Source organism: Nothobranchius furzeri, chromosome 12, assembly GCF_043380555.1.
Source record: "Nothobranchius furzeri strain GRZ-AD chromosome 12, NfurGRZ-RIMD1, whole genome shotgun sequence".
In the NCBI taxonomy this organism is placed as follows: Eukaryota; Metazoa; Chordata; class Actinopteri; order Cyprinodontiformes; family Nothobranchiidae; genus Nothobranchius; species Nothobranchius furzeri.
In genome coordinates this window covers 54,775,276-54,792,854 of record NC_091752.1, presented here as the reverse complement: position 1 = coordinate 54,792,854, position 17,579 = coordinate 54,775,276, and the positions used below count along the sequence as shown (strand labels likewise).

At 40.8% G+C, this 17,579-nt stretch overlaps 1 protein-coding gene across 1 annotated transcript in view; it reads left to right on the top strand.

Annotated features, from left to right (window-relative positions):
- baiap2l1b (BAR/IMD domain containing adaptor protein 2 like 1b) overlaps window positions 1-17,579 on the top strand; it is a 63,870-nt gene that overhangs the window by 9,587 nt on the left and 36,704 nt on the right. The window contains exons 2-3 of the mRNA XM_070542716.1: window positions 6,745-6,820; window positions 6,986-7,072. Of these exons, the coding sequence (XP_070398817.1) occupies window positions 6,745-6,820; window positions 6,986-7,072 (163 nt within the window). The remainder of the gene's footprint in view (window positions 1-6,744; window positions 6,821-6,985; window positions 7,073-17,579) is intronic.

Sequence of the window (17,579 nt, the reverse complement as noted above, 5' to 3'; positions counted from 1 at the left end):
TTGGGTCTTCGTATTTTTACACTTTTTCTCTGCTCACAATGGCAAGGATTGTCAAGAAAATAAGTTTGCCATGTTTGTCTCAAATAAAATGGAACCCAAAACATTGTTTACTTCCGTTGTTTCCTTTTCCTTCTCCAACCCCCATAACCCCCTGTGTGTCCTCCTATGGCAAGCCTGAAGGACCACAGACAAGTCAATAACAACACAACAGCCTCTGGGTCTTTAGGGTTTTTGGTCTCAAAAGGTCTGACGTGTTAAAATTACTGTTAGCCAACTTTTAGGTCCGACGTGTTTTTACAGCACATACAGTGTGAGAGGCCAGGTGGCATCCGAGCATTGAGTCAAACAGTGCAAGAACATGACTTGTGAGCTTTGCTCTGTGAGGAAGTTGTACAGTTTGAGATGGTGCTAAATGCTACGGGTGAAAGTTTGCACAGTGTACTCCCGGCTTTAGCACTTAACTTAGAGTAAGTCTTACTTGTTTGCACCTCTAACAATATTCTGGAGATACTGGCAAGCCACCCTATGTATGTTCATATCTAATGCTCCCTAGCATTAGATATGAACATGAACAATGAAACAACACAGTCTTACGGCGAAATCTACGGTTGTCTTTCAAACTGCCTCCGCACGCAACTGGACAGCACTAGGACCAATCAGAGCATCAAACAACACGTCACACTCACCGCTACGAAAGTCGGCCAAAGAAGAAAGAAATGCATCCTTTTTCTAAATTGATGATTTAAGAGCTTTTATCTGTTCTTGTCTTAAAGGAAATCCCAAATCTAAATCATCCAAAGTTGATGCCAAAGTCTTTGCAATAGAGGCCAACCAATAAATTGAGCTGATATATATTAAATTTTTTCTTTATTGGCCTTCGGCTGAAATGAGTTTTCAAAGCCCATTTAATAAATCAAATAAATAAATAAATAAAAGAATAAATCGGGCACCTCTGTGGCCAACTGTCACCTCTACTAGATTGAAAATCAATCAATCAATTCTATTTATATAGCGCTTTCCACCACCCTCAAAGGGGGCCCAAGCCGCTGGACATAAAAAGTAACAAAGATAAAAGTAGCAAGTCATAAAAACATTAAAAACTAAATAAGAACATAGACATGTGTGAGAACAATAAAATGCCAATTAGATCAAATTTTAATAAAAGAAAATTAAAATTTGTTAAAAGAAAGCTAAGAACAAACAATAAAAACCAGAAACCAAAAGCTTTAGGAGAAAGCCATCCTATAAAAAATGAGTCTTCAACCTGCTCTTCAAGACTGCCAGTGATGGGGACTGTTTGATTGTGAGTGGGAGCTGGTTCCAGAGAGTGGGTGCAAGGACTTGAAAAGCCTGATCACTACGAGTCTTAAATTGGGTGCGAGGGACGAAAAGCAATTTCTGGCCAACCAACCGTAATGACTTTGAGGGAACATGCTTGATTAAGAGCTCCGCTAAGTAGGTGGGGGCACTGCCTTGGAAATACTTGAACACAAAAAGCAGATTTTTAAACTGTGCCCGGTATGAGTTTGGGAGCCAGTGAAGAGAAACCAGCACTGGAGAAATGTGGTTGCTTTTCCTAGTTCCAGCCAGAAAAAAGGGCCCGAAGGACCCCAACAGTTTTTTTTATGTTTTGAGTTTGTTTAATATTTGAAGTTTAATAAATATTAAGAGATTTGTTGACTTATTTAATTTCTATTGCACACAGTGAGAGTTCAGCTGTCCATCGATTACAAAATTCTTTAAAAATCCGTATCGACATCGGCCTTAAAAACTAAAAATACATCGGTTGGCCTCTACTTTGCAAATGAGCTCCTGTCCTTAACCAACGCCATGCTTGTAGTTTTCTGTGTCACAGCTCTGGTGCTCAGCCAGCCCAACAAACAGTGTTGTGATTGGCCAGACACAAAACTGATTGGGCCAATGGTAGACCTGCTTAGGCGGCAAAGGAGCGTGGTTGGAGCGACCTGCACAACAAAATCTTTTGGCTGCTGATACGGTTAGTCTAGGCCAGTGTTTGCCAACCCTGGTCCTCAGGGCACACTGACCTGAATGTTTTCCATGTTTCTGCTTCAGCACACCTGATTTACTTCAAGTGCTGCAGATGCCTGTTAATCACTCGTTCATTTAAGTCAGGTGCGTGAAACATTGATGTTTACAAGGGCAACACATAAAACATGCAGGACAGTCAGCCTTGAGGACCAGGGTTGGGAAACACTGGTCTAGATGTCTAGGCTGGGAGACCCTTGCATGGCCTTGTGGGTAGCAGCTGACAATCACGTTTTTATCTAGTTTTGATTCTGGAGCTAAACCATCTACATGGAAGATTTGTTGGTGTGTTAGCAATATGTGATTTAGGAATGTTTAGCATATTTCAGGCACCTGCCTTTTTAAATCAGTTGCATTTTGATTCAATGTGGCCTAATTATTTCACGCTATGATTTTACTGACGTAAAAGAAAATAAGAGTCACCTGTTTCTTTTAAACCCGCCAATAGTTTTGACTTCTGCTCTAAAAGCTGCTCTCCACTGGTCATCTAGTGAATATAAGCAACTGGAGGAGGGAAAATAAGAGAGAGAGAGAGAGAGAGAGAGAGAGAGATTAAAGTCTTTTCTTTGCTTCTCTCCTGTTAGAGCAGCCCCCACAGCTCGTTGGAGTGTTGAAACGCAGGAAAAAGACTCCAGGTTTAATAATTTAGTTGGTTGTGGGTTTTGTGTGGTAAGATTATACAGCAAGCTCCTCAGCAGCCATCACCTCTTGCTCACAGAAATATAATAGTTACGCAATGCTCGCAGTAATGGATGTAAGTGGAAAGAATAGCTTATATAAAATATTACAAACTGACAGATTGGCTTGGGCGGTATCCAAGTTTTAATACCGTCTAGCTTCCTCCATGTTGTACTAAGGTGTACGGTATTACTGGGGCTGATTTAAAAATGATGACGTAGCCTCAAGTGGAATTACCAACCTGTTGGTTTGGTCCTTGACTGTTCAGAAACAGAATAACATACACTTTTACCAAAACAACAACAGAACACACATAATATTAACTACTTTAAAAAAACACTTATAAAAAGGTTTTTCACCAGAAATACCTGAATGTTTACCTTTTCCGGCTTCAACCTAGGACGTTGTGGACCGACTACTTACAACCCGCTTCGATGAGTTTGTCACCAACATTTGGGTACTTTTGGCTAGTCCCATCTGTGGAAGACTGGCTGCTTACTTCCACTAGAAAAGTGTGTTGTTGTCTCTTTTAATAACAGGCTCCTTACAGAAGTCTGCAATTTAACAGGGTGTCCGCGGGGTTTTAAAAAGTATTAAAAAGTGATAAATAAAAATAGTCAAATTTAAGGCCATTAAGTGTTAAATTTGGTCTCAGAGGTATTATTTTTTCCAAATTAGGTATTATTTTTTTTCAGACTATCAGATGTCGTATTCTGAACATCGACATAGAAATATATTCCGAATGAAATGTTATGAACGATTATAAAAACAAAACAAGCCGATTATTTGCTCCTCCCACTTGCGCTGCCTTGAGTTGCAAATGAAGCGCTCCTCCCAGTGTTGCCAACTTAGCGACTTTGACGCTATTTCTAACAGCTTCTCAGACCCCCTTCTTGACTTTTTAAATCTTAAAAGTACCTAGCGAACACGTCAGAAACATCTCTGGTAACCCTTAGCTACTTTCTGGATAACTGTCGTCGACATTTCCTGCAGGTTAGCTAAACACTCCGCCTGCGCTCTGGACCGTTCTTCAGGACATTAGGAAAGGGAATGATGTAGTGATGTGTCAGTCGCTAAAGACAGCTCTCGGAGCCGGCTCCCTGTTGGAGTAACCAGAGTGAGTGACACACACACCGCACCTGCGGACTCCTGAGCCGATACAAACGGCTAAATGTGCGCGTGCGGCACGCTAAACACACGTGCAGCTTGCCCCTGATTGCTGAGACCGGGTTGGAGGGTGCAGCTGTGGTTGGGACAAATATTACTGTAACTGATGGACTTGTAAATAAATAGTTTATAAATAAGGTAGAAATAAGTTCCTCACGCTGATAACTATCTCTCTGAGGACATGGTGCTAGTGCACTCTCCTACAGCACCTTGACATGACTCAATAAATGCTATGCAACATTTAGTGAACAGCAATTTGCATGTATTTGTTATAAATGCCACAGTATAGTTCTTGCTGTCAGTATTTGCAAGATATTGGTATTTGGGTCTGTACTGGTTAGACTTAAATGAGGTAAACCAAGGTCTATAGCCCTTGGGTCATAGACTATGAGCTATAAGTATATTGGTCTTTTTATACTGGGAATCAGGAGTTATTTTAGTGATCATCTTGTTTCTTGTTTATTTTTGCCCTGATTGTGCCCTGAGCAGTTTTATGACTGAATAAAAATAAAAAAATAAAAATCTACATAAATTGAAAAATCGTCTTAAATAATCGAGATCTCAATTTCAGTCACAATAATCGTGATTATTGTTTTTGCCATAATCGAGCAGGCCTACTTTAGCATATCCGGTTATTCAGTGGTCGTTCTGCATCATTTCAGGCCTCGTGGTCAACTGTCTGAACCGCTGAACAGAAGTGCCTGGCTTATTTTCTAAGTAAAATAAATATGTGCAATACGTTGTTAACATCAGTGAGTCTCTAAGTCTATTCTTTTTGTATGTTATATATGTTAAAATATGTGTAAATAGGTCGCTGATTAACACTTTCAATTTAGTGTTGTGATGGTTTTAAAAAAATTCTGAAGGTAGTAAAAAAAGTATTAAAAAGTAGTAAATTTTACTTAAGGATTGCTGTATATACCCTGTTTAAGCACGGCTCGCTCCTCTGCTGTACCGACGGGGCCTGCGTCTTTCGCTGTCGTCTTTTGTTTGCACAATCTACCTCATCGGTGTTTACCTCCTTCTTCTCCTTTTAAGTTTGCTTCAAACCAGAAATACTCCCAAACTGAAGAAGTTGTGTTGTTTTTAGGCACCAAGTTAGCTGATGTGCAAGCCGCCATGTTTTTCTTGGCGCCTCATGCGATGACGTCACGTTCATAAACTTTATGGAACGCCTCTGAAATTTAAAACATTTAAAACTATTTAAGTTATCCATCCATTAATTTTCAGCCGCTTGTCCGTGTCAGGTCGGGGGGGCGTTCTCTGGCCAACCGAGAGACAGAGTCCCTCTGGGTCTTCCCTTGGGTCTCCTCCCAGTTGGGCGTGCCTGGAAAACCTCACCAGGGAGGCGTCCAGGAGGCATCCTGACCAGATGCCCGATAGAAGTAAAACTGAAAAATCAACCACTCATCCGTTTTATACATTAAATGACTTTTATCATCTTTTTTATTTGTTTTAATGTTTTTTTTTTAATCCTCATCTCCCACGTGCACTCCTACATGCACTTTTTCTATGACAGTATTGTAACTGACACCGTTACTATTTAACACCGGCTGAATACGGTAATACCGCTCAGGCCTACTGACAGACGACTGCTGTTTCTGGATTTATTGATGTTACAAACTCATTTATAGCAAGAACATCCATTGAAGAGTCACTGCAGGTGCAATTTTACAGATTTCTCATTATCAAACGGTCACAGTTGTAGTTTGAATATCACTTATTGACAATAAGGTCTAAGCAATAAACAGGTGATCACTACACAACTCATGAAACTTTGATCGCTGTCAGTAATTGTGGTTAACAAGGGTTTTCTCGTTTTTGGACACAAATGAACATCAGATTCTGAGTTAATGAGTGATGTGATTATTCCTCTTAAACATGTGTTTTTAAAGAAATGTTGAGTATTTTTAATGGAAATGCTCCAAAATACTAAATCAGCTGAAATTCAGCATATTTGGGTTAATCAGTCAGCGAGTAAACAATCAAACGTTTTGGAAAACATTTGAAGCAGGTGGTTTTGTTTAAGTCTGAAATTCACAATTTTACAGTTGATGGAAACAATTTAATACATAGTTATCCATTATTTATGGCTTGAGCTAAATCAGAATTGGTAAATATTCATATCGCAGGTTAGAGTGGCCCGATTAGTCTGATTTGAACTAATCTATATTATCCCTAAAACCCCAAATCTGTGCTTATCTAGCTTTATCTTTTATCTTTAGGAGGCTGGTTTTGTCTGAGTGATGTTTGAAAAAACTTCTTTTAAATTCAAGATATTGTTATTGTTTCTGTTTTTCTTTCACTCTTTAATGTTTTTGATCTCATATGCATTAAGGATGGACAGATTAATGCTGCCAAATATTCAGCATTTGAGGCATATTATTCAGTTATTTTATCTTTTGTTTTGGTATTTAAAAGCACATTAACTGCCGGGGTTTATCAAAAAGCTTTGCTGCTATTTGGAGCCATAAAATGATTACATTTAAACCCTATTTTGAACAACACATTTACATAAGATGAAAGCCTGGACAAATCTGAATAAGTCAGATAAATTTAATCACAAACAGATTTAAACCAGAAATGCCCAGAATTAGGTAATGTATCTAAAGGTTTTGAGGCACACGTGGTGGGTTTTAAATTATTTAAACTTTTTAGTGAAACGGTTTTAAACAAACTCAGAACAACTCAGCAACTAATCTTATATAAACATTATAGTGACCATTTTATACATTTTAGGTTGAAATAAAAAAACATAATTTAGGTTTGCTGACTTTTAGAAATAGTGGTTTGACATTATTTTAGTCAGATGCTTTATAACATTTTTTTTTCTTCTTCTCTCAAACCAACCAGAACGTGATGGATCAGTTCAACCCAGGCCTGAGAAACCTGGTCAACTTGGGAAAGAACTATGAGAAATCTGTTAGCGGTGAGTTTTTCTTTTTCCACACTGTTACACATTTACAGTTTCACAAAAATGGCTAACTAGGGGGTTGAAGATTGTGGTGAACAATCAGTGTTGTTCTGTGATTTTTACTTGGCATTTGAGTTTATTTTCCACAAACATTCATGGCCATTTTGTTATTTTTCTCAGCAATGTCTGTGGCAGGAAAGATGTATTTCGATGCACTGTCTAAGATTGGGGAGAATTCTGCTGTGTCTCCAGTCTCCAAAGAGTTGGGTAAGTTTCCATTTTGCTCTGTCAGCTGGAGTCATTAAGGGAGTCTTCAGACCTGGTAGAGGATGCTTTCTCTTTACTGAGAAAACCGTTCACCTGTTTTAAAAAGGCTTCAGAAAGAGTTTGGTTAATGGAGCGGGGTTTGCTCCAGGCAAAATGCAACAATAAGGGTCACATGTTCTCTGGTGTTGAGGGTATTGATTTTATGAAGTCATCCAACATGAATTTTATGAAGCATAAACATTTCTGAAAACTAAAGATGTGGAGTGTTTGAACACTAAATACAGACTTGTTTCCACCAAACCTCTAGGCTAAGGCAACAGCTCTCCGCTCTAGGAGATCAAAGACTCTTAGATTAGCTGTGATGATAAATATCACTACAAAGGTCACCAACTGAGGCACTATTCATTCTATCAAATATTTAAAGTGTGAGTCAAGGCATAGGTGGAGACGTATTTCATCCACATTTCCTGTTTGGAAAACGCTTCAGAAAGAGGCGTCGCGGTGATGGCAGCGATAGACCGCACCCCCTTCAACCGCCCGCGTGCGCTGTCGGGAGTTTCTCAGTCTAAAAACGAATTGTTAACGAGCGCCCTCGCACGCAAGCACACACTCACACAAGACTTACCGCTCAGCAGACAGGCAGACAGATTCTGCAGCATTTTGGAGGATTTCCTGTTAGCAGCAATTTCATTAGATGAAAAGGGGAGGAGGGCATTTTTTTCAAAGAGGTGAGCGGCTCAGAGCGCCAACGTGTTATATCGGCAGATAAGTGGCTGAGTCAGGTGGAGGTGCAGCTGCCTCACCTGGAGACCAGTGCGGTGCAGCCACTTAGTCATTTGCTGACGTTTTCCAGCTTAGCCATCAGCTGTGGCTGGTTCTAGATAACTGTGGAGCAGAGTTTTAACCTGAAGATGGAGATATAATTATGGTTTTGAGCTGAAACATTAAATTTAAAGTAAGTTGCACTAAACTGCCACACTAATGATTACACATTTCTACAGCACCGTTAGACACTCATCTATACAGGTTATCAGCAAAAAAGTTAATTTAGGCGTTACTTGCTCTTTAACAGAATCCTTTGAGCTCACGTGAAGGAGCTGGAAAGTCCAGTGGTCTAACATAAAATGTTATTGTTTATTCAGAAATAGATAAACAGGATAATGAAATGGCCTGGTGTCGCCTTTCATGTCAGAGTTTTAACTACGATGCTGAGAAAGGACAGAACTGCATTGATCAAATGTTGAGTCTTGTGTGATTTCAGATCTCAGCGTATGTGTAGTGGATGACTCCACGTCTACTACCGTCACATTGATGTTTAGCTCAGAAGCCATAAAATTGATGGTGTTAGTGTTAGGGTTGTGTTTAAGGTCAACTGGCTGGCTTAGCTATCTTGAATAAGGTTGTCTCCAAAGATCACACGTTGTACAGATGCCAAAAACATGTTGTTTACTTTCTGATAGCTTAATTAAAGATATGGCGGAGGATGTTTCTTCAGGAAAGAACTGCCCTCTCGACGTTTTGAAAAAAGGCACGCTCTGTTGACAAGTAGCTGCCAGCCTTGCAGCACTTCTTCTAGGAGTGTCTGAAAGGATTTTCTCCAAATAGCATGCCGAACTTTAGCTTACCTGTTGAGCAGAAAACCGGCAAGAGTGGCATTCTGTCGATGAGCTTCAAGAGGTAGTCACCTGAAATGGTTTTCCAACAGTCTTGAAGGACTACCTCTTGAAGCACGTCAAGAGTGCGCAAAGCAGTAATCAGAGCAAAGGGTGGCTGTTTTGAAGAAAATAGAATATAAAACGTGTTTTCAGTTATTTCACCCTTTTTGGTCAAGTACATAACTCCACATGTGTTCATTCATAGTTTTGATGTCTTCGGTGAGAATCTCCCAATGTACATGGCCGTGAAAATAAAGAAAACACATTGAATGCGAAGGTGTGTCCACACTTTTGGCCTGTACTGTATGGCCTTGCGTGGAAGCTTCATGAGAAAGATTGTTATGCAGATCAATGATTCAGATGATCCACTCAGAGGGAAAAGATCCTCCGCTCTACTTTTAAAATGTACTAAGGGTTTTATGTTGTATTTTTAACAACAATCCCCAGGAAAAGCCAAACAAAGATCTTAAGTGATCACTTGGACCCTGCTCACATGGCAAAATGTTAAAAAGGTTGGATGACTGGATGGGAAACTCGGGTATATACCAGTTTTGGTCTTGCGGAGCGTGGTGTGTGACTACACGGCAAAAACACACCACAAACAAACTGAATTAACTCATGCACATTTCCTGATCAGACGGGAAATCTTGCAAAGTCTCCAGATCAAACACGGTGGATGGAGAATCCCCTTTGCCATCTGCAGCGTGCGTCCATCACCTAACTTTGTGTTGGCTACATGTCACATGGTGGCATGCTGGTTCATCCTCAAAATCAGGGAAAGATAATCCAACATGATTTCCCTGATTTGTGATCTGAGATGTCCCCACATCCTTTTGCGCAGACCACAATGCTCCCAGCACACCACACATGGCAGGATTACCTCAGAAGATTATCTTCAGAGCCATTCCACTCTAACATTTTTTTATGATTTTTTTCTGATAATAATCGGTCACTCTGAGTCTCCTACACCTATCTCCTGCATTAGCTTCTGGTAGAAATAGGTGGTGAACTTAAGGCATTATTTCCTACTAGAGACACCTGCACAGGTATTACAAATATGAGTAAAGTACCCCTTTTAGGTTGTCAGTGATTGTTAATTTCATATAGCTGGGATCGCCATCCTGAACAGAGCTGACCCCTGTTTTAGACGTACACATCCAATGATTTCTGTCTGAGAGCAGATTTAACATGACCGATTCAGGGTTTCTGTATCATTTTCCTGTCATTACTAATAGAATCAGTCAAAGGTTTGGACACACTCACTCATTCACAAAAAATGAAAAGGTGTGTCAGCTTTACCTGTTGCTGCAGAAACACGGCTGCACAACATGCGTGGCATTTGTTTAATGACCCAGTGCCACATGTTTGGGAGTACCCAGCCTCTGATTATTTTGGTCCTCTGATTTTTCCCTTCAACTCCCCAGCCGCCAGTTCCCACATGTTAATTTGCAGACTTAAGATGTCTCGTGTCCTAATTCACCATCACAGCTGGTACACTCTTACTCAACCACGGTACGCTGCTCTACTCCCCTGTTGATTAGTTGGAAAACTGCTAATTAAATTCAGCCGCATGATGGGAAGAGTCACCTGTTGTTGCACTTGTATTCTCTCATAGAAAATCAGGATGGATGAATGGATAGGTAGAGCTGCTTCAAACATTAACTTAACAGCTTGTTTCTTTGCTCTTGATGTTCTGTTTGTTGGGTTGGCACTTGAATATTTCAGATTCCCAGTTTGTAACTCTGACTCCGTTTAAACATCCAGTGGCAGCAGGCACTTTCTAATTTGGAGTTGCAATATTGAGTCTATATCAAGAATATTCAATTCTGGGCCTCGACAGCCGGTATCTCTAGTCCTACACCAGTTGTGGAGCAGCTTATCAGGCTCTGCAGAAGCTTGTTAATCACCCGCTGATTGAAATTAAGTGCGTTGAAGCAGGGTAAAACTAGGGCTGTGCGATCTGACGATATAAGATTGTTAAGGATTATAAAGTGATGATGATCTACCAAAGCTCGGAGATCGTAGTACCGTCTATTTGCATTTTGCCACCTGCGTCATTATTCCTGGACGTGCCTACTGGCAAACATTTTTTCTCAGCCGAGTCACGTTATTTGCAAGTCTGCTTCTGTCAGACACACCACTGAACCAATCGGTGCAAGTTTAAGTCAGTTTGTTGGTTTCTTTAGCTGGGGTGCTCAGTAGAGCTGAGGAAAATAATGAATTAATCGATGCACTACGATGGGGACAAACGTATATGAATCGCACCATACTCGATTAGAGCGGCTAGCTGCTAGCATTAGCCTCTAGCTTGTTCAGTCTCTAAGCGGTCATTACATGTATTTGCACGTGCCTGCTCCATCAGGGAACCCATGAGTCAATGGAGGCATCTTGACCAGATGCCCGAGCCACCTCAACTGGTGGCCCGGATGACCTAGCTTCTCATCCTATCCCTAAGGGAGAGCCCAGCCACCCAGAGGAGAAAACTCATTTCGGCCCCTCATATCCGCAATCTTGTTCTTTCGGTCACTAGCCAAAGCTCGTGACTATAGGTGAGGGTAGAATGTAGATCGACCGGTAAATTGAGAGCTTTGCCTTCTGGCTCAGCTCTCTCTTCATCACTACAGACCGGTACAACGCCCGCATCACTGCAGACACAGCACCAATCTGCCTATCAATCTCACGCTCCATTTTTCCCTCACTTGTGAATAAGACCCTGAGATACTTGAACTCCTCCCAGATATGTCTGCATCAATATTGGTATCAGCCAATGTTAGTCATTTATTAACACACGTTAACAACATAACATAAACAAACACAGGAAAGTACGACAAGTTATATACCACAAGATAAAATGAGCATAGTCATTTTATAAAAAGGATTAATAACAAAGAGAACAGGGAAATCTTAGTATTTATCTATTATAATCAAATATATGTTTCCCAACAGGTTTTGACCACCTAAATATACTATAAAGAACATTTGTATTTTTTATTTAACATAATATTAATGTAACGTTAGAGAACAGCATGCTACATTTTTTTAGTTTGTTGTGGTATTCATGCTATGCTAACTGAGCTTCTTTCTCACAAAGTATTTCACTGCCACCCCTCAGCTGCAGCCGCTGCCACAAATAGAGCCTGTCAAACACTGGAGACAAATCAATTTGAACAAATTCTCACCTGGAGTTAAGGTCTGCATGCATCCAGAAGTAGTCATTGCTGTCTTCTGGAGGAGGATAGCAATCAGAGCTGGAAATTAAGTCCTTTAGTGCTCCGCACAGCTTGAAACACGCTTCCTGTGATGAGAAATGTGGAGGAAATGAAGGGAATGATGTAAAGTCTGATACATTTTCACTTTTAGTTTTTCATTTTTGGGTTTATAATAAATGAGAAGGTAAACGTGTTGTGATGACCCAGAGTGGACTCAGATTTTTGGAGGGTGAAGTCATTCTGTTCAGACTGACTCACGCTCACCTCTGACACCCTCTAATCCCAGTAAGTGACACAGCTAAGATAAACGGATGCTGTCTTCTCATGACAAACCAGTTCAGTCTGTGTCATCATGTTGTATCATGAAGAGCAGGTGGTGATTAAATCCACTACGACAAGTCTCAACGAAGACGGGACGTCGTCAGGATCTCCAGACCTGTAATATATGTAGGGTTGAAACGATTCCTCGAGTACCTCGAATAATTCGAGTATAAAAAAGCCTCGAGTCAAATTCTCTGCCTCGAGGCTTCGTTTAATTAATGTTTAATTAATTCATGGCTTTGCAATCGCCCGGGGTCATGTTTCACCCGGACCGAAATAAGTGACGCACATACACACTGCACACGCGAGTAGCAAATGTAATGTAACTTTCTCTTAAGCCATGGCGAACAACGTGGACCCCGGTGGAGTGCGAAAAAGACAGAAAATGTCAAAGTTGTGGGACCATTTTTCACTTCGCAAGGCAAAAAACGTAGTCCAGTGTAAATACTGTAAAATGGATTTAGCTTACCACAACACCACATCCTCGATGCTGCAGCACCTGACCAGGAAACATCCACATGTAAATGTCTGCAAGCGGACTCGGAGCCTCTACAAGATCATGCATTTTAGCCTGTATTTCTATATATTTTGCGGACACTGTGCGACTTTTTAATTTGTAGCACTCAGTTTCAGCTCACACCGTACGTCTGGTAGCAACACGTCGGACCTAAAAATGTGCTAAAAATAGCTTTTTTTTACACAACACGTCTGACTTTTATTGTGTTGTTATTGATATCTGTTGTCCCTCAGGATTGCTGCAGGAGAACACAGGTATTTATGAGTGGCGGAGGAAAACCAAAGAAAGTAAATAAATGTTTTGTGATCAGTATAATTTGACATAACCACGGCAATCATGCTTTCTCGACAATCCTTGTTATTGTGTGAGAAAAAAAAATGTAGAAATTAAAACGGACGTGTGTTAATAGGGAAACAGCTGGCGAGCCATGTTGGCTCATGTTTGCGCATGCACCGTGAGCGGTTCTGGTGTTGTTTGGGCCGCAGCCGCTCGCAGCGCTACTTCAACAGTTAGTTATCCTCCCAGTTTTTGTCTGGCTTGCCAAGCTAGTAGATTCTCACGCGAGGGGAAAATCGGCTCAGGTTATATGCTTATTTTTTGCACAGGCATTTGTTTACTGTGAAGTAAAGCTGAAGTGCTGAAGTTTTGGAAATTAATCTTGAATAAAACTTGAAGAATAACTGGCAAATACTTGCTCATTTTAAGAGGTCTTTCACATTTTAAAACATGCTATTTGATATAATGGTTTACAAACACAAAAGGGTAATTTATTAGAGTACTCAATTAATTGATAAAAGATTCGATAGAGTACTCAATTACAAAAATATTTGATAGCTGTAGCTCTAAATATATGTAAACAAGATGATCTCTGCGTTGTCATTTAGAGCTTGCTTGTGGATGTGCTGAAGCAGCCCAGTCAGAAACCTGAGCTCCTCTGACACCTTGCCAGAAACTGATACTTTTGAGACATTGTAGGACCTGTGCTCCTTTTCCTGCTACCTCTGTCCTTTTCATTTTTTTTAACTTGCCTGCTTCTTGCGTAGATTCACATCTTTAATTAGAATATTCAATGTACCTGATTTCTGATTGGGGGCATCTTTCTGGATTAATTAAAGACAGTATCTTTGTCTTTAAGGTGAAGCAGAGTCTCAGTGCTGGACACAGCGGTCTGTGGATTACATTAATAAAATATTACTTTATTCTGAGGATTCTCCAAACAACTGGCTGGTTACGGGAATCAGATTATCTGAAACTCTCAAATCCATCCGTTTATTTTCTAAACATCCTCACTCGGTTCGTTGGGAGCTAGAGGCTGGGGAATGTCTGGACAGATGTCCAGTCCATCACAGGGACACAGAAAATTTAGAGTCACAGATTAACCTATTGTGCTTAATTTTAGAGTGTGGGAGGAAGCTGCTGCACCTAAAAAAATCTTTGCAGCCATGTTGGAATTTTGACCCTTTCAAAAGATTTGTGCGGCAAATCAAAAATGTCAGAATCGTCACAAGCATCTGTAACGTGTCTCTAAGCCATTTCTATTTAGTCTAAATATGCAGGACATGTGAGACAACTTTACCAAATTGTGAATGAAATTACGGTAAATATACTACGTCTTCGCGGGCCAGTGGAGCTGGTTTCCGGGTCGGAACTGGATCAGAACCGCCGCCTGGACCACCAGGAGAGGATCACGTGCAGCTTTTGAAAATACCAGCTCGACTGGCTCGCTGGTGTCTGGGTCGGATCCAGCTCACAGAAGCCCGCATGAGCTCCAGAACCGGATCACAGGCGTCTCTCTCTCTCCCTTTCTCTAAGCGCTAAACTACGTTACGTGAACGGATTTTAACGAGTATGAGACAGCTGCCAGACGCTAATTGGTATTAATATAATCTTAACTGACCGATAGTATTTTAATTGTCTGGTACATGATAGTAATCTTTACTATATTATGATGTTAGCGCACGAGTTAAGCTATCATTGTTAACTCACCTGCTGCTCCCCCGCTGCTTCTCAATCTCTCTACGTTGGCTGATGGTTTGTCTCTGCTCTCTGGGGTGTGCAGCAAACTCATAACTTTATGGTTTTGGTCCATCAGAAGTAAAATTATAAACATTTAAAGTTTCCTCTGTGTCAGAGCCACCATTAGAATCCATAGTTTTCTCTGGATTAAGCTAACAGGACTCCCTCAGCTGATGTCGCTTGGTCTGGCAAAAAAAAAAAAAAAATTAAGTTTCTCACAAAAATGACTCTAAAAGCCTAAATAATTTATGTAAGTGTAAAAAATGTTTAAAACGAGTTTCTATTGTGTTTTTCTAAACATGTGTTCATGGGAGTCTCAAACCTGCAAATTGCTCTTTAAGTCACTTTTGTGATTAAAAGCACATTTCCCTTTAACTGCAACATGGCTTCCATACATAAATTACCGTAACTCTTAGACCGTTTGTGCAAACAATGTCATTCAAACGGATTCCAAAAGCTGAGTCTTGAATTTCCAGTGGTATGTTGTACTTTATTTGCATATAGTGATATTAATTTAGATTCCTAGCCTTGAAATCTAGACTGACAGTAGCAGAAGTATGGTTTGAATGATTATCTCTGCGTGTTGGTCTAGCTGTGCTCCGTTGGAACCTCCACAGCCGCAGCCAGTCTGGTGGCATGCTAATCGCAGCACTCTGTTGGTTTGGTAGGCCAACCCATCGGTTTGGTGGGTCAGCCAATGCAACAGAGCGAAACAGCTAAGACTACGACGTCTCGTTTGAAACAGCTTTGGTATCAGCTTTGGACTATTTAGACTTGGGCTTTTATTTCAGTCAAGAGCAGATATGGGCTGCATGGTGGCGCAGTGGTTAGCACTGTTGCCTCGCAGCACGAAGGTCGCAGGTTCAAAACTCGCCTTTCTGCGTGGAGTTGCGTGTTCTCCCCATGCATGCGTGGGTTTTCTCCGGGTACTCCGGTTTCCCCCACAGATCACAACATGCCCTATAGGTTAAAAAATAATTGTTGTAAGTCGCTTTGGGTAAAAGCGAAGCGTCTGCTAAGCACATAAACATAAACATAAACAGATATAGATACTCAAGTTCTTTATTTAGAAAAAGGATGTTTTTGTGTCTTCTTTGACGGTGCATGGTGGACTGCACCGCTGACTAACATCCATAGTGGTGAGTATGTCACATTGTTGGTTATCCAAAAGCATGCAAAAACTGTTTGAAAGACAACCACAACTCTGCCCCTCAACTGACTTTTCCTATGGGTCGTAGGATGGCTTGCCAGGCTAACAAATTCTAACATTTTAGAGCATTTTTGCCATATTTGTTCACACCAAAGACACACGAAATGGGACCCAATGCTTGACACTCAGCTTTAAGGGTTGGACTGGGGTTTTAAACCACCAAATAGTTCTTGAGCGCGGCCACAGCTGCAGCTCAACGCTTTCCACGGGGATGAGTCTAATGCGAAGATGTAAATTCAGCAGTGTGTGATGACTAATGGGACTTTAACTTGACTTTAAAGTATTTAACGTAAATTCAGTTGTCTCTCCATCTAGTAGTCAGCCCAGTGAGATACTGGCTTTAGATGTTTAAATATCTGTAAAGTCAGAGAAATCGCATGAGATGTAAATGCTTATTTATTTCTGCAGGGCCTGAAATTCACTTCTAAAAACGAGGGGGAATTCCCCCCCACATATGTCTGTACAGGGGGAGTTTATATATTGGGGGGGGATTACCGAATGGACAGTCTTATGTTGTACTAATCATACCTTACATCACGTTTATAAGCAGCTTTCATTGGACTCCAGCAGCATTCTCATCTTCGTTGCTCTTGTCCCTTTCTTTGTTTCATCTCCTCTGCCTGATTTCTTTCCTCACAGAGAAGTTTCGTTTCGTTTTATTGAGATCCTCATTAGCTTCTGCCTAAGTGCAGAAGCTAGTCTTCCTGGGGTCTCATAAGTTAAAAAGAGAAATATAAACTTTCCAAGAACTACTTGTGGGATTAACGATAGGCCTTAACATTGTTGTATTCTTACCTCAGATTGACGCATTTATTAACTTGTTTTAATCTTCCTTAGTGGTCCTCATAGCTGCATCTGTGGCCATCTTTTCTTTTGTTTGAATGTTATCTTTTTCTTGGCCTCTAACACTGCATCTTTCTCCATTGTAATAACTTTGAAGTATAAAAATCAAATAAAAATGCTCCTTTTTGCTGCACTGGTATTAGAAATTACCTGAACAATTTTCATTGCTGAAGTTTGTTGTCCAACTCTCTGGGCTGCATCTTTGCTCTTGTTTATGCTTCTTTATCTGTTGTCTCCATCTTTGCTTCTTACTCAGATTTCTGTCTCTGAACTCCTCTATCTCAAACTGATGAATTTTCATTAACCCAACTTTTAACACAAACAGTTTCGTTGATGTGGCATCAAACTAGGGCTGCACAATATATCGAAAAATTATCGTCATCGCGATAACAGGACGTGCGATAGGCCCATCGCAAAGCACGTCCAAAACGGCGATAAATGTTTGGTTCAAACATTTCCATCCGTGTCATACATCAACGTTTTGTAAACCAGCTCTGTTTTTTACGCGGAAGTGTTATTTGACCAATCAAATGTAGCCCTTCTGACATGCGGCCAATCAGATGGGTCCATTCACGTAATACGGCCGCCCCCTACGAGCTGCCCCGCGCTGCTCGGCTGTCTCCATCCGAAGGTTGAGATGTTTGCCAGCCTTGCATAACCGCTCTTGTTTTCGGCACCACCACTTCCTCCGCGCTGACACCGGAGCGTCGGAGACGGTGCTGCTGAGCGGAGCTTC